This window comes from Periophthalmus magnuspinnatus, chromosome 18, assembly GCF_009829125.3.
Source record: "Periophthalmus magnuspinnatus isolate fPerMag1 chromosome 18, fPerMag1.2.pri, whole genome shotgun sequence".
Lineage (NCBI taxonomy): Eukaryota > Metazoa > Chordata > Actinopteri > Gobiiformes > Gobiidae > Periophthalmus > Periophthalmus magnuspinnatus.
Window position 1 is genome coordinate 6,934,061 of NC_047143.1, and position 24,599 is coordinate 6,958,659.

At 38.6% G+C, this 24,599-nt stretch overlaps 2 protein-coding genes across 2 annotated transcripts in view; one reads left to right on the forward strand and one right to left on the reverse strand.

Moving 5' to 3' along the window:
- The window catches only part of rell1 (RELT like 1), a 112,848-nt gene that overhangs the window by 78,410 nt on the left and 9,839 nt on the right, over nucleotides 1–24,599 (forward strand). The window lies entirely within an intron of this gene.
- Nucleotides 1–24,599, reverse strand: part of LOC117386522 (NACHT and WD repeat domain-containing protein 2) — a 56,684-nt gene that overhangs the window by 9,968 nt on the left and 22,117 nt on the right. Inside the window, exons 4-5 of the mRNA XM_033983921.2 lie at nucleotides 16,470–16,586; nucleotides 65–268 (exon numbers count right to left, since the gene is read on the reverse strand). Of these exons, the coding sequence (XP_033839812.1) occupies nucleotides 65–268; nucleotides 16,470–16,586 (321 nt within the window). The remainder of the gene's footprint in view (nucleotides 1–64; nucleotides 269–16,469; nucleotides 16,587–24,599) is intronic.

Consider the following 24,599-nt stretch of genomic DNA (forward strand, 5'->3'; position numbering starts at 1 on the left):
CCACTTCTCTATAGAAAAGATCGATTCCCATAACGCAAGCCACCAAACTGAACACTATACTTACAGAGTTCTGGTAGTTCTTGAGCATTTGGGCTTTGGGTTTGAGGTAGTAAGCAGGTGGTACTGAGTTCTCGTCCCGGCAGTACCACTCCTCCAGAATGTGAGTGTCAAGCCCCGCCTCCACTGCGGCGTCCAGGATCATCTCGAACTCGGCCGATTCCACCTCCCCGGGCACACGAATGCTGCCATATTTCTCCCCCACCAGGCCCTGGGAGACAAGAAGCCAGGAAGGACAAAGAAGGTTAGAGCAGAATCATAATCTCTAAACAGTTTAGGAGCTCCATTTCTTGGATCAGTGGTGCACGGTGAATGGTGAAGTCAACGGTGCTAAGAGAGCGACTTATTTAAGGCAATTTCAAAGCCTACAGCAATAATAAAGCAAGATACAAATTCAAGTGCAGACTATAATCTCAAACACAGTGCGGATTAAAAGAGAAAATATTGCATCTAAGTGTTATGTAATTAGACTTCCAGTAGCAGTGATAAAAATACATGTAGGCAAAAAGAAAACTGCTTGTTCAGGGACAGACCATCTGCCTGCATTGTAATTTGAGATGAACAGGTGTATGGTGTCTCAGGAGTGCCAAAAATAAACAAAAGCAAAACAAAGTGTCCACAGAATTGAGAGATGACACTGTTCCTCAGACCTCAGTCAAGGCCATTAACCCAATTTTGCAAAAAAAAAGTGTTCAAGCTTGAATGTGCAATTGAGGTATCATGCATGAATGAATAAACAACCAAACCCATGTTTTTTATAGCCATTGTAGAAGGCTGACAAAAATAAAAATCTCCAGATAATATTTATAGCAATAAAAAAAAAATGTGCTAAAACAGGCCTGCACATGTAAAGGTTGTCGTTCAAGTATTGCACAAAACGTGAACCGACTGCACAATTACAACACATAAATACCGCTATTTGAAAGATATATTACATTGCCAAGTTTGTTTTATTTTCCATTATATTCAACCTCTTTATATTGTTTTTTTCTACTCAATACTCAATATTTGCTCCAAAAAACAAGTAATGTTTTTTTATACATTGCAAATTTTTCGATAAATCCACCACGTTTGATAAATGGTAAATGTTCACATCAAGGAACCACTCACCCATTCACACACACATTCATACACCAGTGTACAAAGACACTGGAGGCGAGGTGGGTTAAGTGTCTTGCCTAAGGACACAACAACAGTGTTCACTTGTAGGAGCTGGAATCAAAATGCCAACATGTGGGTCAGTGGATCAAACTGCTCTTCCAGTGATGTTTATGTTGAGAGCGGGGTTCGAACTGCCAACCTTCAGATCAGTCCTCGTCCCTGTAAAATTTAACTGTTTAGTTGTTTGTTTGTTTTTATATTATGCACTTAAAAAATCATTCCCAGTCAGTATTGGTTTTAGAAATACGACTCTTTCTCCTGCTGAATGTCTTTGAGCTCTTTATTGTCTTGTAATTAGCCACAGAAAAATCCAAGCAGCTTTCATCCTTCGAAGAACAGATGGGACTGTTTTAAATGACAGAGAATTACCGCATTAATTAACATGGCTTTATGTCAAGACCACATACACGCCCTGTAATATTAACACTTGTATTTCTTGTGTTATTACAACTCCTACCATCGCCAATGCCACACATATCTGCCATCTTTGTACGCAGGAAGCTCTCATCACAGTAGTGCAATAATTACCCACCGTCCAATGAAACGTGGCCTTTTCATAGCGCCATTATCTCCCACTCCACATTGGCATATACTGTAAGCCTCAATGAGCAGCCCCCACGCTTTGTGATTGACAGCCGATTTATCATGGTCGGAAATGATTAGGGCTATTTCCTGATGTATTATATCAGATCTATTCACAATGGCTACTCCACTGTATGACCAACTGGCTGATCTTTATTCCATGTGTTGTCATTTTTACGCTGTTAGAGGCCCGGGGTAATTTATACTTGAAGAGTGGGGTTGAGGGATAACCCAAATTAGAGGTAGGGAAATAGTATCGGTTGATGCTAGAGCTGCGGAGTATATTGCAAAAGTATCTGTATTATGGTAATGACTGCTGCAATAATCCGTACCGCAATATACTCACTTTATCTATGTAATCCCCCAGTCATCCAGGTACGATCCATACATAGCAAAAAAATAAAAATAAAAAATTCAATTTGGTCAACTGGACAAAAGTTTTAGATTGAAGCTGCTTCTTCAGTTCTGGTCAGATCGCTGGTGGACACTGCCTTATATCTATCTGAAAGAAGGAGCAAACTACACTGAAGCTAACACCTATTTGTTTACAGTTTTTGCTTGTTGGCTAGGTTTATTGAACTACACTAAGTACGAACTGTGCCTGAGTCATATTTCGCATACTCGTTCAGGCCCCTAAAGGGTGCTCTCACACCTATTTGCATACTGGCTACCGTTATTGTTTTCCTTGATTTAGGTTTTGAGGATGGGGTTATAAATAGGAGATAAATGATGTATAAGATCCCCATTCCTTTTCAAAGATGGATTGTCTTTTCTAACAATAATTGCTTCTTTAATTCGCCTCTCAAATCATTTCTTCTGTTTGGCTAAGATCTTTACCTCACTATCTTCAAAGGAGTGGTTAGTGGCTTTGAGATGGAGATGTACAGCAGATTGATGTCCTGAACTGCTCTTGTGACAGTGTTGGTACATTCTCTTAGGGAGCAGGTGGCTGTTTTATTTCTCCAGTATAACACTCACTGCAGTCCTTACTACACTGAATGAAGAACTTTTATCCAGTTGACCAAATGCACTTTTTATTTTGCTATATTCAGTATATCGAACACCAAGGTTCTCCATCTGTTTTTTTTAAGAATAGTTTAAATAAAGCTGATTTTATTAATGATTTTCTTACACAAGTTCAAAATTAACCTTGATTTAGTCCTGTATTTTGACAGAGTTTTGTATATTAAAGCTTGTTGGTTTTTAATTTTGGATTAAAGTATATTCAAATAATATTGCAATAATATTGATATTGCAGTCCATATGGCATATCCCAAAATTTCCAGTATCATGCAGCTTTAGTCAGTACAATGCTAGCTAACAGCAATGATGCTTCGTAGTGGTTCCATGCTGGATTCCTGGTTGCCTTGGCATTGGTTTAAGGAGCAGATGCAGAGAACAAGCTGAATGGGACGACGGCATGTGGCGTGGTCAGTTAGAGCGGCCCACACGCAAAGCTACACATGCCCATGATGTCTCAAAATCATCTGAGTTCATCTGGTTTATTCTGCGAGTGGTTGTACAAGTTTTACAAGTGGAAGTGTTATTGCATGATGGTCTACTGCAAATAAACTGTATTTAATGTTTTGATGGTACATTTTTGTCTTAACACTCAACTAATAATGGTCAAATGCTGGGTCAAATGCAGCAAATGAGAAGATAAAGAAATTGAATAAAACCTGGATTCTAACTTTGTGGGTGGTTGGTTACGGCACGGTGGGTTTCCTTCAGGCACTTTGGCTCCCCACATCAAGCCAAAACATGCACAATTGGTCAAATCTGCCAGTTAAGGTTTCGACCAAGACTAGCTTAAGATCTAGACATTAGTCCGCAGGTGCTCTGTTGCAGCAGCTCACTGTTTCTGACAGGTTGCCTCAGCTGAACTGGGTGAAGGATTTTTATATAGTGCTTTTCCACCTTCAAGGCACTAAAAGCGTTTTAAATTAAGGAACCACTCACCCATTCACACACACATTAATACACCAGTGTGCGCAGACACTGGGGGTGAGGGGGCTGTGTCTTTCCCAAGGACACAACAACAGCATTCATCTGTGAGAGCTGGAATCGCACCACCAACCTACAAGTCCTTGGATCAGACTGCTCTACCAATGATGTTAAGAGCGGGATTCAAACTGTCAAGCTTTAGATTAGTGGAACACTCTACCAACTGAGCTCCTGTCGCCCCACATCACCACATCTACTTTGGATCTGAAGCTAGACAACATTATAAATCATTAAATAAATGCCAAAAATTTTGATCAATTTTTTCATTCAATATTTTTGGTCATTCACTTCTGAGTTCCGGGAATAGAGGAATACAAATCTGGAAATGTGCCATTTTTCTAAAATAGAAATCTCTCTGTGTGGTAAAAATAGGTCAGGTAACAAATCGCAGTCTGCTCAAAATAACAGACTCCAAACGAGACAGCGGAAGGGATTCCCCCAGTGTGTCTGTTCTGCCAAAATCAAGCGTTTAACACTTAAGTAGGGCACACTATATTTAGTTGTGATTGATGGAAAAGGTCACAAGCTGGATTCTTGCCCAAAACATTTCCAGAGCCAAGATAAGACAGGGATTTGAAGACATTTAGGTTTTTTTATTCTTTATTTTATCTTTTTTTTGTGTTAGTTTTAAAAAGAACATGCAGGTTATTTGCCAGAAAGTCTTGACAGATGTTCTTTTATTAGTGTCTATGTAAAGGTTAGCTCTCTGTAAATACATCGGTAGCTCAGTTGGTAGAATGTTTGTCGGCTGATCTGAACGTTAGCGGTTCAAATCCCACTTTCGACATTAACATCAGAGCAGTCATATCTGTTGACACATTGACTGTTGTTGTGTCCTTGGGCAAGACCCTTAACCTCCACCGCCCCCAGTGTCTGCGTACACTGGTGTGTAAATGAGTGAGCGGTTTGAGAGCATAGAAGGTGGAAAAGTGCTACTGTTTTGGATCCTATTGAAACCAGCAAAAGAAAATAAAGTATGTTGACAGTAATTTGTAATTCATATCTAAAGCATATTCAACGTTTATTGCTCGCTCTACAAAAGTAATTGACATTTCATCGAAATTCATAAAATTGTGTAACTGTTTTAAAAGATGGAGGGGCATAGAGCCTCCATGGCCCACTGGTCTGTCCACTTCTGGTCTGACTCATTGGCGCTGCAGTGTTTTGTCACAGGAGGCTGAATGCACTGGGCTGAACCACACTAAAACTCGGAGAGGCCTGGAGAGCAGGAAGGAAAGAACAGTTGGGCTCCAAGCTGCTGACAAAGTTTCTGTCAGTGCACTCGCTCAGGGATGAATGGAGAGAGGAACTGGCTTTGTGAGAGGAGGTTATGATATTATAATTAGGTATAATCAGCCAAAAAGTTCATCAAGACTTATGTGGTCACTGTTTCGGTAATTTACATCAGATGCCCTTACCGCTTTGTTTCCCCGGGCAAGAGAACACAACTTGGTAGAACTTGAGAAATCATTAAAAGTTGTTAGTTCTATTGGTCTACTGTGTTCACTCTATAATTATTACTATTTATCCTACTTAAAGGGGCTGTACGCATTTCTATTCATCTCTGTGAATAATTAGGACGCCCACATTTTCAAGACAGTAAAAATCAGGCATGGCATCTTTAGATACTTCTACAACTCCAACACAAGTAATAAAACATATTCGAGAACTAAACATGGACTTATGAGCTAAAAAGGAAATACAGTTGTCCCTCACTATATCGCGGTTCACCTTTCCTCTCGCTTTTTTTAAAACAGCGTATGAATGTGCATTGTGTTCTGCATCCTGATTGGCTAAGAGACTGTAGACCATTGCCAATTTCTTCCGCGCCATGTCTCTTACAGGACAGAATGAGTTCAGCCAAATTTACATAAATGTTCGATCGCAGTGTGACTCTGAAGTGCTGTATGTTTGCAGGTTTTCTCCCCGACCAAACCCACAATGTCGATGAAACGCTCTTCACCGACAAATTTCAGTAAACTTTAAAGTGTTTCTGTGCACGGAGAGGCGTCTCTGCGGATACCGGATACCCTGAACAACACATTTAAAGTGATCGTCGAGGAAGGGGGATATAATATACAAAGGTTTGAACTTTGAGAGTGTTTAAACAGGAGAGAAATGTTAGAAAATGTTAATGCCTGCCTGAGAAAAGTGCAGGGGTTTTACAGCCTTAAAACATATAACAATTCTAAAAAATAAAGCTGACTACTTTGCGGATTTTGCCTATTGCGGGTTATTTTTAGAACGTAACACCCCCGATAAACGAGGGACCACAGTAGCATGTATTTGTATATATTTTGATGGCTTTAGTCTCCCTGGAAGGTGGCCATCGTAAGTAGATTACACCATGGAATATGCTATCCCCCAATTTTTCGGAATGTGCTGGTCTGCCCAACAGCTTTTTTTTTTTTTTTTTTTTTTTTTTTACCACTTTAGCGCTCAAAAGTGCATGAGTAGCAAAACTGTATGTGACAATAGTAAACTTAACTATGTGGACAAAATGTTTCCTACATCTCTCTCCAGCTCCTCCGCCCCTCCTCCCTCTTTAAGCTTTTCATCTTTGGGAGCAGGTCCGTACTCTGGCTAAGTGCACTTTATTTGATGAGGTAGCCGGGAGAGCCGACCCAAGATTTTTTACACAGCTCTGGTATGAATCAACAAATCAATCACAGCGCAGTCAATCAGTCAGTGGTCCACGGAGTCGACAGTTGTGAGATTTGCAGCGTAAGCTTTAGCCCCGTGAAGAAAAAGGCATTGGGAGTTATGGTCTGCAGCTCTCTTTCAGATACAAAAAACATGTGTAAATATATTAAAAAAGTACTAGAAATATGTAAAATGGTAATGAATACAAAAATACTGATACTTTTATAGCAAAAATAGTAATAGGCCTACAGTAAAAAGTGCTGTGACCTCTCAAAATATTAGAATCGCAAAAGTGTGAGTAGGAACTGCAATAACACAATGCAGCAAAGGTTACATCTTTAATAAAGTTCATTGCATTTATTTTCATAATTCCAGCTGCAAACATTAGCTTGCATTGTATAATTACTTTAGCAGGTACTAAGTAAACAGGAGTTGTTGTTTTTTTTATCAAAAACTGAGACACCTCCGGGTTGGGTTGGTTGGTAATAATAAAATAGTGAAAAGAGTGTGCAAGTAAGGATTAAACAACGAGGAGCAGTGTGTTACATCACGATGCGCCGTTGTTGTTTTCTTACATATTATTATGCACTCTGTCCATTCATGACTTATTCACGTATCTTTCACGACTCATTTGTGAATCAGTGTATAATCTGAGAGAGTTTTTCTTTGTGTTCCACTCATTTTCAAGCACGATTTTCTGTATTTTGGCTAAACAAATAACAATATATTCCCCGTTTTACTGTTGGTAAAAAATAGGAGCATGTCTTGGATACTGATTACTGATTTTGGATACATCTGCTGGGACAGGGGACACAGGGATGAAATCTGGGACTGTCCCGGGTAAAGAGGGACATCTGGTCGTACTAAACTATACAGAAAATGAAACTGCATTATCACAATATACACTACCCACCCCCCCGACGCACTCTGTGAACTTGTTTTACGGTCAGTGGAAAAAAAAACTGCAGAAAGTCGTAAAACCTGATGAACCACTGGCTCCTGATACACATCCTTAGGGCAACTTTTATGTTTTTTTTCTTTCTTTTTTTTTTTTTAACAACAGAGCATTCAAGACTGTTGGAGAGCAGCGGAAGACATAGGAGAGAAATTGTCATGGCTCATTGTCATGCCTAATCCCCGGGTCATCGACACTGTCACCATGCCAACACCTGCGGTCTCCATGGAAACCCTCTTCACAGCATCGACAGGTTTGAGAAAAGCCCCTAGCAGCCAGGTGTGTATAGATGTGTCTGTATATGTGTGTGTGTGTGTAAGTGTAACCACCTGTCTTGTATTCAGCCGTGCCCTTTTAAAAACACACACTTGCACCATTGATCCAGACTCATAAAGGAAGATCGACCAAAGCTGGTTATATTAGCGGCTCACTGTCAGGCTATAAATGTACAATCTCCGAGGACAGACCAAACTATAGAGAAGAATCTAACTTTTAAGACACTGGGAAACATATAGGTCTGAAGACGTGACCGGTGTCTTCTTTCAGTCAATAGTATTTATTTCCCTGCATTCAGGTCAATGCAAACAGCTATTCACTGGTCTCAAGATTTGAACAAAAGAGAATCACATGTTTTAGAAACTAAGTAAACTAAGAACTGTAAATTCAACATGGTAATTCAAAAAACTGCATTTTTTTGTGTTGGCATGTTATTGAATACATTGCGATTATGATACACAAACCCCATAGAGAATTATACATTTATATATATTGCTAAAGATCGGCTGATATGGGTTTCAGCCGATGAGCGATGCCCATACTTTTGGGTCAATATGTAACGCAGTTTTTTATTATTTTCCCCAAATTACATCATTTAAATTTCACTACAAAGTCATTCACAGCTCTTTTTCAATATAAAGTTGATAGGAGTGCAGTAGTTACATTTACACTGTGTCCTCTTTGCAGTGATGTGTTCAGATAAAGCTTTAAGCGTATTCTTTATGCAGCTGGTCAGCCCAAATAAAATATTGGCCCCTGCGTTAGGTTTGAGGCCGATAGCTGATGCGCTGAAAATTGCAAATATCCGCCCCCGTCTCTAATTTTTGCATTTCAACAGTTCACGTGAAAACCATTCTTTAAACTTCTAAAGGAATCTGAGACATTTCTTGTATAAAACTGAGATAAATTAATTGTTTTGGTTAAATCTGCTGTGACAGGGGACACAGGGCTCAAAACTGGGACGTCTGGTCACTCTAAACCAGGGGTCTCAAACTCAGAGGACAACAAAGAGGATATTTTGTGGACAATATGAAAGTTTGATGTTAGTGTGGCATTACCATGTTGCATGTAGAAGATTCTGTCAAATCAGTAAACCACAAACACATGTGTCACTTGTGCTGTGTACTCCCGTCGCAAAAGATTCAACACATAACGATGTATATCCATAAAATCTACAAAAATTGGCATATTTCCTCAAGTATGTTGAAAACAGCGATGACATTTGAGAAGATTTTAACAAAGCTTTTTTTGTGGAATACCTGATAAGCCCAGCCTCACCCAGACTCTGCCTCCTGTGGCCCTCAGCTAATTTGAGTTTGAGACCCCTGCTCTAAACTATAAGAAAACGAATCTGCATAATCACAATATACACAATGACTCCTGCGCACCCTTTGAACCTGTTTTATGGTTGATGGGGAGAAAAGAAAGAAGAAAAAAACCCGTAAAAGTCGTAAAACCTAATAAACCACATTACTTACAGATTGGTGCATTACAATAGATTAAAAGTCCATAATTATATGTTTTGTGCTGGTGATTCTGAGTCTGGTCTTCCCCTCTCAGCTCTCACCCTGGTTGTGTTCCCCTCTCTATCTCCCCTCCAGCATGATAGAGCCACATCACAGCTTGACGGTTCTCATTTAGACTAGTAATAAGTGCAGATGTAATCGGAGCCTGTCATTCTTTGGTTGTCCTCTGTCTGACGGCTCGCTGACAGCTTCTGTGAGCCGGAGACCCTGAAACAGTCTCTCAGTGCGGGGGATATGTTCCTGACTGACACGGGCTCTGTAATTACACACTGGGATCACTCAAGCCAAAATTGTTTAGATCTATAAAACTACAGAACTCATTTTGCATTGACACTTGTTTTACCACTAAAGAAATTGGAGGAAGCTGCTGTGTTAAGTGGTCACAGGTGTATAGCACTTATCTACCTCCAAAGGGTTTACATCATAGACTGTATATATAAATGGACAGAGCTAACCTGCTGGTCGCCATGTTCCGAATAGGAAGTGAGCATGGGTGTGCTTCTGGCTCCATCGACTGTGGCTCCAATCACTTTACATTGAAAAATTGTCACCCCTCTCTCTGTAACTGCTGCAGTCATTTTGGTCTTAAAATGTTCGTACTGACCCTCTCTACATGATCCTGGTGTTTAAATTTCACTATTGTGCCTGTAAATCAAGATACGAACATTAGTAACAGACAAATTAGGTGCTTTCTTCCCCTGAAGTCGCTCCCAGTAGTGTTGCACACAGACACTGGGTTAGGTTAAGTGTAGGGATGAGACAACAAACACTAATATAGTTTATCGTGATAAAAAGGGTCGACAATAATCGTTTGTAGGACATTTTATATAATTGTGAAACTCGCCAACACGATTATCTCCAGAATATGCAGAAAAAAGCTACTTATCCATAATGATCTCTTCTAGTTATTTTTTGATATAATTATTAATCGCAGTTATTTTGTGACACCAAATTTCAATAACGTCCTATGCCTGAAGTGTCTTGCCCAAGGACACAACAAACCGCCAGTCCAATAGATCTGACAACTCTAAAAAACATGTTTATGCCTGGAGCAGGATTCAACCCACCAACCTCCAGATCACAGGACGAGAGCTGTACTGAGCAACTGAGCTACTGTCACTACTTGTAATGTTGTGTTCTAGCTTTGCACAATAATCCCGAAGAGTTCATGGAAATAATCTGCATCTACAGGTAGAGTTCTGAGTCTGTTATTTAATTAATTACTGAATTATTGGTGAACAAAATATGAATCACTTGAAGCCATCAATATTTTTTACGGGCCATAAAAGTCCTTGGTTGAATCAATCAACACCAGACTTGCTGTAATTATGGGAAAGAGATGGATAATGAACAAATGCCAGTGTCTAGAGTGTTGTGTAATAGGGGTTTAGTCCGAATGGTGTAATCGGTCGATGGCGTCTTAGCAAGGCCTTTCACCATAACTGCTATATCGACTTCAATATATGACAGCTGGAATAATATTTTTTTCCATATATATTTTCCATAATATATATTTTTTTAATTAATAACTTGAATTAGTCATTATAGATACAAACTAAGAACTTAAGTGTTTTATTCTGTTTATTTATTGCAGCTCATGATTTTTTTTTTTTTTTTACAATATTGTAGATTTAGAATAATTTTTTTGTAGTTTAAATCTGCTCTTGAGTTTTTGTATCAGTGCCATAAATAAGTTTCAATATTATCATTTATCATCTATATTTACTTACTTACTTATATATAATTAATATATCGAACTTCAAAATTTGTTATCGTGACAGGCCTAATCGTAGTTGGCCAAAATTGTTATTCCTTGACTAATTCATTCATTCATAATTCTGAAGATTTTGTGTCATATATTATATGTTCTTTGGCCTTAGAATAGTTGTTTTTGCATGAACTCCCCCCGCAGGTGTAGTCTTGCGAGTGCAGTTTGGCCCAGATACATAGAAATACTTAACAGTTTTGAGTAGACCTGTCATGATTAAAAAAAACTTTGAAGGGTGATATATTGCCACAGAGAAATACTACGATAAACGATAATATTGAAACTACTACATGCCACTGATACAATAACAATAAAGCAAGATTATGCAATATAGAAATATTTAAATACACAGAATCATTAAAAAACATGAGCTGAATAGCAAAATGAACCATATAAGTTCTAGCCATAGAAGTTACCTTTACAACCCTCAATTTTTTTTTGCATTACAACAAAAATATCAAAAATCTCCCCACTTTTGCAAAGTTTTGAGAGCTTTTGCCACGCCCCCTTTTTTTAAAATAATCAATTTGCAGGACATGTTTTTAGTCAACCAAGAGTTTTTTTTAGCCCACAATCTACTCTCATAACCCGCCCACATTCTTTCTGTCCATCCTGATAAATCTAGGTCTATCACTTGTTACAAAATAAATAAGAATCCTCTGGAGATGGCCCGGGCAACCTAGAACTGTCACAATTGTTGATCCAGTCCCTGATCAAAGAAACCGCGGCATCCCCATTCGGAACTACTGTAGCCGGGGCAACCAGAGGGCTAGCCACTGGGGCGCTAACATCTGGATCTGGAATAACAGCGCTTGGGGTCCTCGGTACATATTGGAGGACTGTGATATGGCATTAAAGATTAAACCAGCCAGATGGGGAGCCTTCATTACGGAGTAGGTCGGTTTGAGAAAAGGTTGTAAAGAGCCAGACGCCGACTGACTCTATTTTGTGTCAGGGAAGAGAGCCGCAGGTGCAAATGCTGGAGGTGGGCGAGTGGGGGGGGGGGGGGGGGGGGTTAGAAGCAACAGGGGAGAACCGATGAAAGCAACAATGAGTGCATTCTGGGACAGTCACGTATAAACTGAATAAATGGGTTACTGAATAGACCAATGCTGGAAAATAAACTCCGTAAACAATATTTCTTGAAGTCAAAAATCACATGTTAATCAATACTAAAATCCAATTCATTTTTATTTCGGACTCATGGTCCATTTTTAAAAAAACATACAGGGACGGAGACAATACAAACAATAAACATCTACATTTTAAAAAGACAGCCATACCAGTGTCTCCACATCCTGGACTGGTAACGAACTGCACTGAATCGTATGTTTGTTAGAGACATTATTATTTCATTTTCTGACCCATTCAGTCTGCAGAAAAAAATGTACATTAAAGTTCTCAGTACAGATTGCAGAGTGTTCACTCGTGCAGCGACAAATATCTCAGTCGCACTAGTCTATCGTGGCCTACTCAAGAACACCCGTAAAGTGCCATTATAAGCCGCCTGCAGCTCACTTAACTAGCATCAAACTAGCATCAAAATTAGATACTCAATTGAGCAGGTATTGATATTAAAAAAGCACATTCACAGGACAGAAACCTTTCCTGAATAGCTTTAGAATGATCTTGAGCTGAAGTATAACACCACATAGACTAGTATACGCCCATGGACCCCTATGGCACTTACCTGGACGACTGAGGGATTACACAGATATACCGCCGCATGGTATTTATAAATGTAAATACTAGGATTTAATGTTGAAAATCACATTCTGTTGTTTAAATAAAGAGTTGTTTTTTTTTTATCATCATTGTGTTATGGGAAACGGTATTGAGTATCAAATCTATTCCGAAGTATCACAATCGTGTTTGAAATTTCAGGATCGTGACACTATAATGGAGACACTGTTCGTGCTACTTTTTGTTTCATTGCAGATAACCCACACTGGCAGTAATTTTAAAGTGCGATCACACGTTGGATCAGATGCCATCACCATATATGTACTTATACTTCATACCAGCGTTAACATCATGTAGGTAGCAGGAGTCTAACCTGGACACACCCCCTCGTTAGGACTGCAGCTCCGTTAAGACCGGGCGTCCGATATAGCCCAGCATGTAAAATGGTGGAATACAGATAAAGATATGTTGGTAGAGGTTTAGACAAAGAAATAAAAAATAAAATACTATCATTATTACTGTGACTCTCACTGTACTATGAGCTGATGCATTATTCAACATGTGAGATTCTCCTTGTAAAGTTTAATTCCCAGTTTTCCAAAAAATTCCTACTAGTTGTTCACGCTAAAATATGCTTAGGACAAGTACGTTTACAACTCTCACTACAACTACTTTGGCGATCAGGGAATGCTGCAAACCAAATTCACCATTTTATGCCAGAGAAAATCGCCTTAGGTAAAGATGTTTTTGTGGGTGTGTTTTTTGAAGAGAGAAAACCAGAACCATTCCCAAGGCTCCGCACTTGGTTGTGTGTGATCGCTAGTGTTCGGGGGGGTCAGGCGGGGTTAAGATGGTGAAATTGCAATGGTAACAGAGGGCGCTGAGCCTGATGGGAAAGAATCAAATCACTACAGCTGTGTACAAACGCCCAAACGACAACACAAAAGCACAAAGTCAGATCTATTCGACTTCACAATGGGCCTTTTAGTTTAACCAGGAGGTACAATGAAGAAGACATGTGCTTGGGTCTGCTATATAGAATCTATGACACCCATGTATCTTTAGGTTATATATACTTGTTTGTATATTTGAAACTGCAATACTGATCTGAAATAACTTAATAAAAGGAACAAGTTCACGAAATGGGAGCTGGCGTCAGCGTAAATGTCATCACAACTGAGCCACGCAGCTGTCGGCACCTCTGATAGAGAGCTGCAGATCATGTAAGAGAGTAGCAGATTTTTTTGCATGTGACGCTGCCAAATCCTACACATCATGATTTAGAAAATAAAATTGGAGAACGGAGTAAGTATGGAGCGTGTATGGAGTAGGCGTGTACCAATGGCGGTGAAAACAGGAGTTGATCTGAGCCATAAAGTCTTGGATACAGGAGCGTCAGGATTATTCAAACAACATCTTGGTTAAAAGCGTTAAAAAGTTGATTTTGGATAACAGGTCCGCTTAAAAAAAAAAAGGGGGGGGGGGGGGGGGGGGGGGGGGAGCATTTTGGCACTACAGAGGCAATACAGGGGACATTTGGTAACCTATTTTTGTGCGTCCCCACAAGACAAACTCATCGTGTTGAATCATAAATCATACAACAACATATCCTTTAGGGAGAGGGTGGGTATTTAGTCTGACAGCGTCCACCTCACTGATTTATACAGACTACATACCATCCAACAGTTTCAATACACCGCACAAATTGAGAAGAAACTACATCTCCCGGAATACATCATGCTGCTTCAGGGCATGTTTTTTAAAGTGAAGCGCTGCACTTGTTACGACACAGTTTTTCATGCCTGCTGTAAGCTTGCATCACAACATACCGGTTCAGAAAAATGGGTAAATAGTGTTGGTTTCAGTTTCATTTGGTCCATGTTAACCTTATCATTTCCAATTTGTGTTGCAACCACAGACTGCATATATAAATGGAGATAGCTAAAACGCTAGCTGCTACGCTCCAAATAGGCAGTGCTCATGGGCGTGCTTCCGGCTCCATCAACTCTGGCTCTAATTCAGTTTACATTGAAAAATTGTCATCCATTTCTCTGTAACTGCTGCAGCGAGCCTCGTCATTTTGGTCTTAAAATGTTTGTATTAACCCGCTCTACATGATCCTAGTGTTTTTATTTCGCTATTGTGTCCGTAAATCAAGATATGAGCATTAACAACGGACAAATCAGGTGCCTACTTTATACAGTCTATGGTTGCAACAGGCAGACAGTACATATCTAGCTGTAACTTCTACAAAAAAATGTCTCAAAATCTACAGCAGTCAGTACTTTTCATCATTTTAGTAAACGACTACTTACACTTCAGCTGAAATATATTCTAGTAGATGAACTGCTGTTTTGAAGACGTGAAACATTTGAATATCAGATCTCATCCTCAAGTCCTTGCTGTAGGTTCGTTTAGTTGATTAATCGGTCAAGGGGTAGTGCTTCAATCTCGACTAAAAATGTTTAAATGGTAACCAGAGACTACAAAAATGAGACTACAATTAAAAAAAGGTTTAATAAATCACTACAGGGGATAACTACATTTAAATTTAATTAAAACAGTGAAGCATACATGGCAGCATCCATAAAAGGCTCTAAATTAACATGTTAAGTGAGCGCCCACATTGAAAACCTTATCACCCCAATAGCTACCTTGTATTAAAAAAAAAAAAACAAAAAAACAAAACAATTGAAAACCCTGCACATGGTAGTCAGTTTTGTTTGCTCGTTAGCCTGGCTGAGACACAACTCAAACTGAAGCGATGCAGGCAGGGCAGCAGAGGACAAAACTCCAGTCTAGTGGAAGAAGATTAGTGTCCCACCCGAGACCCGTGCTGGCCCTTGTTTTACCCATAATGCATTACTCCTCTCTGTGATCTCTCACCTCAATTCCAACCTCTCAAAACTGATCCGCTCCATTTGAATAATTCATAATCAATTTCTTTCTCACCTCAGCCTTGTCTTCCCCTTGCATTGGCGTCTTTTATAGTTTTATGCAGGCTAAACTTATCTTCAAGGATGTGCCGAGCGTAAAGATGGCGTTGCTTGGCTCATTTTTGTCAATTTTTTGTTGTAAAAATGGGTTTGGAAAGGGTTTGTTGCTCTTGTTATTTCATTGTCATTCTAAACTGTGACAGAGGAGCAGCTCATAAACAAGACTATAGCAATAAAAAACAGATTTCCGTCTTATTAGCTAGTTTCACATTGTTATTGGCTGTTCAGCGTGCACAGCTGGGGAACAATTTGGTTTCATTGTCAAGTAACTGTATTGCAATCACATAGAAAAAAGAACTGAACAACATAATAATCTGTTGTTTTTTTTCATTTTGCAGGGGATTATTCGCCTATTTTGAAAAATGACAAGGTGACGGAAGAATTGACGAAGATGAAAAGATAGTTATGGAAAGTGGTGGCGGATTTTTATCCGAGGATTTTCAAGTAAACCGTATTTCTTAAACTATAATCCATACCGCTGTAACCTAATGGAATAAATAAATAAATAAATAAATAAATAAATAGCAGCAGTAAATGTAGACCAGCCTCTAGGGTTGTCAAAAGTATCGAAATCAGATATGAATCGATACTAAAACTAATATTGAAACTGGATACTCATTATTGATTAAAAAAGGGATTACACAGATATAAGGCCACATGGTGATATAACAGAGGAAAGAAAGAAAAAAAGAAAGAAAGTACTATGATTTAATGTTGAAAATCACATTCTATTGTCTAAAAAAAAAAAAAAAAAACTATTTATTTTTTTTATTTTCATTGTATTGGAATGTATACTTTTATTTATGAATATTTCTTACCACAAAACATGGTCCAGCAGAGGTCTTGAGGCATTCCTCCAGCAGCTTCATCCTGAGCCTCTGCAGCTCTGGACTGTCCCACTCCTCTGGGTCCACGCCCCAGTATAAGTCCACCACCTGTGCAAAAGGAATGAAATTATAAACATGAATGGCTTTGAGACTTAAGTTTGATTTTTATTGTGTAATATGGGATCAACTTGTTTTTGTCTGTCATGGAAAAGCCGTGTCACTAAATGAACACTATGTTGTAAGTCCCCAAATTTGATGCCAAAAGGTCACAATTATGTAGCATTTCTACACATCACCTGCTTGTGTCCATGGAGCTGTTATTGTTTTGTCTGGGATATTCTACAGCATGACAGTCAACTTCATTCATTTAACATTCAATTGCAGGAAATTTTATTACTCAAAAATACCTTGAAAAACATGCATTCTTCCTGAGAGCAGTCTGCCTCTCCAAAAACCAGACTGTAACATTTTCCAGACGCTCAAAGTCACTTTTACGATTTCGTTCATTATTCATTCACTTCACATTCGGTGGTATACAGGTCTGCCACTGTGGCACCTGGAGGTTTGGCCAGAAAATGCCATACTGTGAAACAGAGCACTGACATTTTCATGGAGATAATAAGGTATAAAATCTCTCAAATGTTTAAAATATACAATCCTGACAACATTTATGGATGGATCTGATCACAGAAATATCACAATATTCTTTCATCATTGTTCACACCTACTAATCCTACTTTACCAGTACAATTGCTCATCCAAGAAGTTCTGGTTAAGTATTTTTTTTATTGCATATTAGCATCTCGCTCGTGTCCATTCATGTCCATATAAAACTACACAGAATCCCAGGAGGAAAGAACAAGCCTACGTTCACTCTCTCCCTTTCTCATTCACACTATAAGGGGTCTTCCTCGACACATTTGTCACAAGTGTTGGCAGCTCAGACAATATGCACCATAAACACGCCACAGGGGGGATCTCCAGCCAGCTCTGTGAGAAAAAAAGAGGAAACGCCAGGGTGAAAAAAGAAGGGAAAGGTAGTACGTGTCCGCTGTGGAGATGCTGGCATTGGCTTATCTTTAAGGACAGCAAGCCTCTCGCCTCCCGGAAGCTTTGTGGCAGTGATAGATTTCAGCACGACACACCGATCCCTTAGCTTAAAATTAGATATTGCTCAAAGAACCCAGGTTGTAGTCCCTTATAACTGCCTCATCATTGTATATTCTTCTCTAGATTCACTCGCCCGCACGTATCGATTTTACTCTTTAGATATCCCGCCGCTTTTGAGCAAGGACTGAAAAGCACAAGGAAAAGACGAGGATAAAGTAATTTGAAAGAGGAGGTGTGTCGTCAGCCCGCTTCATGCTACAATGCTCAGCAGAATGGAAGGGAAAGAATGGACAATGAATGAGAATGTGATACACTGTATGGATCTATCGGCAATTTGGATGGAATTCACAATGTTGGAGAAAGTAGCAAGTGATTAGTGTGGTATCTACAGGAGGAAAGGTGAAGTCGTAGCATGCTCACACCTTTACCATACTCTCCACCAAAAAAGACAAATTAGTAGCACTGATCCAGCTTTTCAGTTCCAATACCAATATCGATACATTGGCTTTAAGCTGATACCCGATATTAACTGATACCAGTGCAGGGACTGAAAATACACATTTTTCTCTCAAAACAATTGGATTAATTTTGTAATAAGACATGTATACTGCAAATAACTATTGAACTGCTTTGTACCAATAAATGTTTAAACAGTATGGTTAACCGATATCTCAGGCCGATATTTGGACTTTTTAGTACATCAGCTATCAGCTTAAAATGTCCTCCATAGGTCGATACTTTGTTTAGGTCAATCTGCTGCCTAAAATCTAAACACAATGCTTTATATTAACACTTATACAAAGAGATAGCTGCACAAAACATGCTCTTATAGGTTTGTGGTGAAAAAAAGGCTTTGGGGGAAATTTATAGTCAAGTTAAATTACATAGTTTGGGTAAAATAATCAAAATTGGCCCCAAATATCGGTAGAGTTTATCGGCCATCGGTTTCTCTGTATTCTAAACAATTGGTATCGGCATCAGCTATGAAAAAAAACAACAACATATAAGTCGATCTCTAATTACATCCAATTAAAGGTCCAACCAGAATATCGTCTGAAGCAATATCACAGAATCGATACCCGATTCAGCAAATTTTCCTAGTTTGGCATCGATATTTGACACCAGTGTCAGTGCATCCGTAAAAATTTGTATGCGTCACTGTAAAGAGCACAGGCTAATGTTTTGACGAATATGAAAGGAAACGACAAAAGATTCGAAAAAATACTTCAACTTGAGTATTATTTTGCTTTTTATATAACTTGCACAGGGCCAAGGTTTTCCCCTAAATCCCTTGTCAGTTTATCTACAGTACATTTGACCCTCTCTGAAACAAAAAGTACATAAGCTTTGACCCATTGTGCCGTCACACTTCCTTAAAAGCACTTTTGAACAAGATCTAAAATATCAATAATCTTAGCTCACTCCAGGTAGCATCAGCCACTTTAGCCCTTTGCCGAATGACTGGCAGCCTCATATAACCCAAAAATGCCATTGCGGGACATTCGCTCTGACAGCTGTGGAGAGATTGGCCCCATCCCATTATAGGAGAGGGGCAGCGGGGGGCCTGAGTACACCTCCTCGCACCATTGCTTTGATTGTTGCCCTGCACCTGGATGACTGCTCTGGGAGACAGCTGTCAGATACACAATCCATCCTATCTCGTCACGGCAAACTAGGGGATACAACACATTTATTTTCATTAGAGATCCACTTGCTCTTTTTAAACAAGTATGGTGGGTGTAAGACAGTGATGAAAATTGGAGGCAAGCTGCGACTAGGGTTGTCAAAAATTATCGAAAATCACATACTAATTAATGCTAACACTAGTAGCAAAACTAGATACTCATTTGAGCAGGTATTACAAAAAAAAAAGTCACATTCACAGGACAAAAATGAACCTTTCCTGAATAGCTTTAGAATGATCTTGAGCTGTATCTAAAAAAAGTATAAGTCACATAGACAAGTATACGCCCATGGACCACTATGCCACCTACCTGGACGACAGAGGGATTACACAGATAAGGTTGCATGGTAATATAAAAAAAGTACTATTATTTAATGGTGTAGTTTAATGGTGTAGTTTTTTAATCTTTGTGGTATCAGAATGGGTATCAAGTCTATTCCTCAGTATCTAAATCAAATTTGAAATATTTGTATCATAACAACACTAGCTGCAACAGTGATATAAAGTAATTAAAGTAAATCCTGTGAATGAATCCTAATTAGACAGTAGTGGTAGTATTTAGGAGTACATTATAAGAATTATTTCATTGAAGTAGTAGTAGTAGTAGTAGTAGTAGAAAGAGTTGCAGGTGAAGTAACAGTAGAAAAAGTAGTCGTATTATTTTGTAGCATGCATCCAAAATATTACTAATTACTTCAACAGTAGTAGTTGCGCTAATGGCAATATTTTGTTGAAGTAGTAGTAGCTGTATTAGTAGTACTACTAGTGAGCAGCTTTCACATCTGAAATGTAATAATAGCACTAACTGAACCAGAAGTAGTAGTGACAGTAAAGGCAGTATTTTGTAGTAGTAGTAGTAGTAGTAGTAGTAGGTGTAATGATAACTACTGCTTCATGACATAATAAGGTGGAACAGAGCATTTTGAGCTTTGGAGATGTAACAGACTAATAATAATAATAAAGTGTTACTCAAACATGTGTGAATGAAACAAAACACAACTCCAGATTTGTTTTTAAGGAGGTAACAATGTTCTAACATAGTTTAGGAAGGAAGGAAATGTAAAACTTGTGAATGTTCTTTATATAAAATCCTTATCAAGGAAAATAAAAATTGCGAGGCTAGCGGTGAGTCATCCAGTGTAGAATAATACAAAAGCCTTACAGTATGTTGCCATGATATTTCAAAGTTGTGCGAGAGCAAGTGATGTGCTTTGTCTAACCAGTGCTTTTATAAGAAACGTGGGAAGTGTTTCTCAAATATGATGTCTTCTGAAAAGCTTTGCCTTGAAAGGTTCCCACACCCACGTTAGCTGCTCAAAGCAAAGTAAAAACTCACAGGCAATATTTCTTTTTGGACAACATCTCAGCATTTTTTTAATGTAATAACAGCATATTTCATGGTTGTTTTTTTTTCTTCGAGGTGAACATACTGTGACAAAATTGAATCTTTCCTGAATAGCTTTAGAATGATGTTGGGCTGTATCAGAACAAGTATAAGACCATATCGACTAGTATACACCATGGACCACTATGAAACCTACCTGGATGAATGAAAGTACTATTATTTAAAGGGCCCATATTATGTTATATTTCTGATCTATGTTATAATGTTGTTTCCTCATCAAAAATATACCCAGAGTTACATTTTGTTTCATTCACCTATGTTTAACACGCAAATCCTGCATATTTAGGCTGAGTTCTTCTCTCAAACGGAACGAAAACACGCTGTTCCACCTTGTGATGTCATGTGGTGATACAGGAAGTGCTCCACTGTGTTTTTAAACTCCACACACCTTCACAAGATTCATTTAGATAATTTCAGCCCTGGAATTGCCAATCTCTACTGAACTAAAAGTAAAAGGTAGCTGTTGACTTGAAAACTACCACTTCATGACATCACAAGGTGAATATTGTGATGTGTCAATTGTTAAAGAATATGCAATTTTGCCTTAGGATTTGCTAAATGAATGCTAAAAATTCCAATATTTTAGATTGAAAACTATGTACAAGTTACTACAATTCCAAACAATTCCACTTGTAATATTTTATCCGAATATTATAACCTATAATATTCGGATAAAATATATAACCTTTAATTATTTGTTCTTAATGTTTTGCCTGGTAAAATAAAGGTAAAATAAAAATAAATAAATAAATAAATAAATAATGTTGAAAATCATATTCTGTTGTCTAAAGAATAAAGTGTTTTTTATTATCAGTGTGGCATCAGAATCGGTATTAAGCATCGGGTCTATTATTTAATATCAAAATCGAATTTGAAGTTTTAGTACTGTGACAAAACTCTGACCTTGCTGTGTTCCCTTCATTCCGACAGATACAAAATTCAGTCTGCCCTCATGACACTAACTGAAGCTGAAAAGCATGTAGTTCAAAATTACACCATTATTCTTGGTGTGTAGCCTGAAGCATCCTACAGGCAGATAGGAGTAGTAGCAGTCGTAAATTTCATTGCAATAGTTAAATCACACTTACTATAACCACTGTTGGGGAATCTAATGAGAAAATACCTCATTTTGATACCATACCCTGGAGCAGCCCTGGATTTTCTCACACCACTTTGTATCTCATAAGCTTGAAGTGCATATGACAGGTTTTCATGTTTTTCTATAGTACCTGTCGTAAATATTTATCATAGTTATAGGTGTTTTGAGTCTCAGTGTAGTTAGCTCCTCCCTTCAGATAGATATAAGGTAGTTTCAGCAGAAATCTGACCAGAACTGAAGAAGTGACTTGGATAAGAAACTTCTTCACTCCTATAACGTTTTGTCCAGTTTTTCTTTTGCAACGGATCAGACCTGGACGACTGAGGAATTAAGCAGATGTTGAGAAGGCTACAATAGAATACAGAGACAATTTACACACACAGAACTCATTTTTTCGTCAGTTCAAACCTTAATTTAACAAAATAAAGGTGCTGCCATTGATTTGTATTACTGCAATCATAACTATTGTGTAAAATAGACAGGTTTTGGCCCTTGTTAACATTATGGTTGCTAGGTAACAGTTAAGGCATTACCTCTACATAGGCCTATGTCACATCTGCTGCCCATGTTCAACCAAAAAAATTGCAGATGCAGACGGGGGAAGCTAAAATTTGCTAGTTCTTGGGTTTAATCAATAATAGAATCTCTCATATTCCTTATGAAAACAATGTAATCGATATGGAAGTCTGGCTCTTGCCTTCCAACTGGGTGAATGACATAATCACATCTGAATCTGATCTGAAATCCACCAATAAAACACAAACTTCCCCAAAAAGAAAGAAACTAAGTAAGATGTTTAGTAATATCTTAAATACAATTATGTTAACTACTGAATGTTTTAGTGCAATGAGTAATCTAAGCTGTCATATGCACTTTAAATCACGTCCTTACAATACCCATGGCTTCCTCCCACTCGCAGGAAGCCGATTTGTCGACCTCTGCGTGCCTGCCAAGCACAGTGGCCATCACGGACGCCAAACAGTCAACACCAATAGAAAGAAGCAGGTCCTGGCCACAGCTGTGAAAAGCAGTTCCAATGGTTGTCACTCACACGTCGTCCGCCAGCCTCCAAAAACACAGCGCGGAGAGGAGAGGTGAGATACAAGGTGCACAACATTTCACCAAAATTTCCAGCAGCAGATTTGAGAAGCAGATGGACTGTGTCACTTGTTCAAGTTATATTAGATAAACTTGGATATATGGCTATGGGGAATATTGTGGTTTTGGGTTATTTTTGATGGTTTAAAGTCAAAGTAAAAGAAGACTCAATCAGGACTAAACATCAACAGACTGCGTCGGGCAGGGCGTAGGCAGATGAAACCCATAAATAAACCAGGCACAGCACTAAAGCAGTACTAAAATTTACTGAATGTCTAGACCATAGATAAAGAAGTGGACTCAGGGAGTGTGATGAGCCTTCAGCTCCAGTCAAATGAAACTCATCGAGGCTAACAGTTATAGCCATGTTCCATATTTGGAACTCCGCCTGCGAGTATCATAGCAACTACAGAGCCAATCCGGAGCCAGGCTGAAGGTAATGCCCCGTCCTACGTGCACCGCTCATTTAGCAGAGAATGGCTGTTTAGCAACGTTGTCAATCAAACCTGTTTCTAACACTAGCAGCAGCGACCTCGGGGAAAGAAGGCACTTGAATTGTCTGTTATTAATGCTCATTTCTTGCTATAAAATAGTCAAATAAAAATACCACACCCATGATCACTTCCTATTTGGAATGTGGCAACTAGCAGGTTAGCTATGTCCATTTATATATACAGTCTATGGTCTAGATGTAAAACCTTATGTAGTAAGTAGATTACCCATATACTAACTGATATTAAAGATAATATTATAAAGGTAATCTTTTGAAAAGCAAGTACTAAAACTAATAACAAGAACTACATATTATGTAAAATCACAAGATAATATTAAACAATTTACTATCTATTTTGAAAATTACATTGTACTGTATATCTGTTATCACTGCCAAAATTGGTATTGAACCTTTTCATGAGTATTGAACTCAGGTTTGACACTTAACTCCTGTGTCAACACTAGTGTTAATACAATAATATGACTTTTAATGAAGTAATTTACTTAATGTTAAATGTACATTATATTGTACAGGACAAATTCCAAATGTTGATTTTCAGTGATAAAAACACAGTGGTTAAAATTCTGTGAAATGTGGCATATTGTACTTTGTTTATTGTCTGTCACTAAAGTTGTCATTTTCAGTTCTGCTCAGTCTGTCTCTCTCTGGCAGCGGGCCACCTTCTCCATTCACTGTCCCGTTGTTGTCTCGTCCCGACTGATTCACATTGACGTACCAATATGGCTCCACACCATCACAACTCTCCCAAATGTGTCACTGAGCTTTGCAATATTCATCACCAACAGCAGCGAGCGGCACATCCAGGTGCACAGACTCAATGGACAATTTATTAGGCACAACTGCACTAATTGTATCCACAATAAGCTCTATGCACAATAGCTCCTAGCAACCTCACTGTTAGCGTCACTACTTCCTGTGCAATTGTATGTTAAAAATTACACAATTAAAATGAATACTTCACCGGAGGACACTTCTGTGTTTAGAAAGAGATGTTTGCCTCTTTTGTTTTGCCTACTAAGCCATTGAATAGAGTCTGCAACATTTAAAATATATACACACATTGCTTGAACTATACTAACTTCTTTTCTTGCAATATGTAACTTTTCAGGTTAGCGGTATGCCATCTGCTTCTCTCCATGCATGCTCTTGCTTTGTCTAGAATATTCCACACCATGGCTTTAAGCGTATCTATCACCATGAAGACAAGCAGG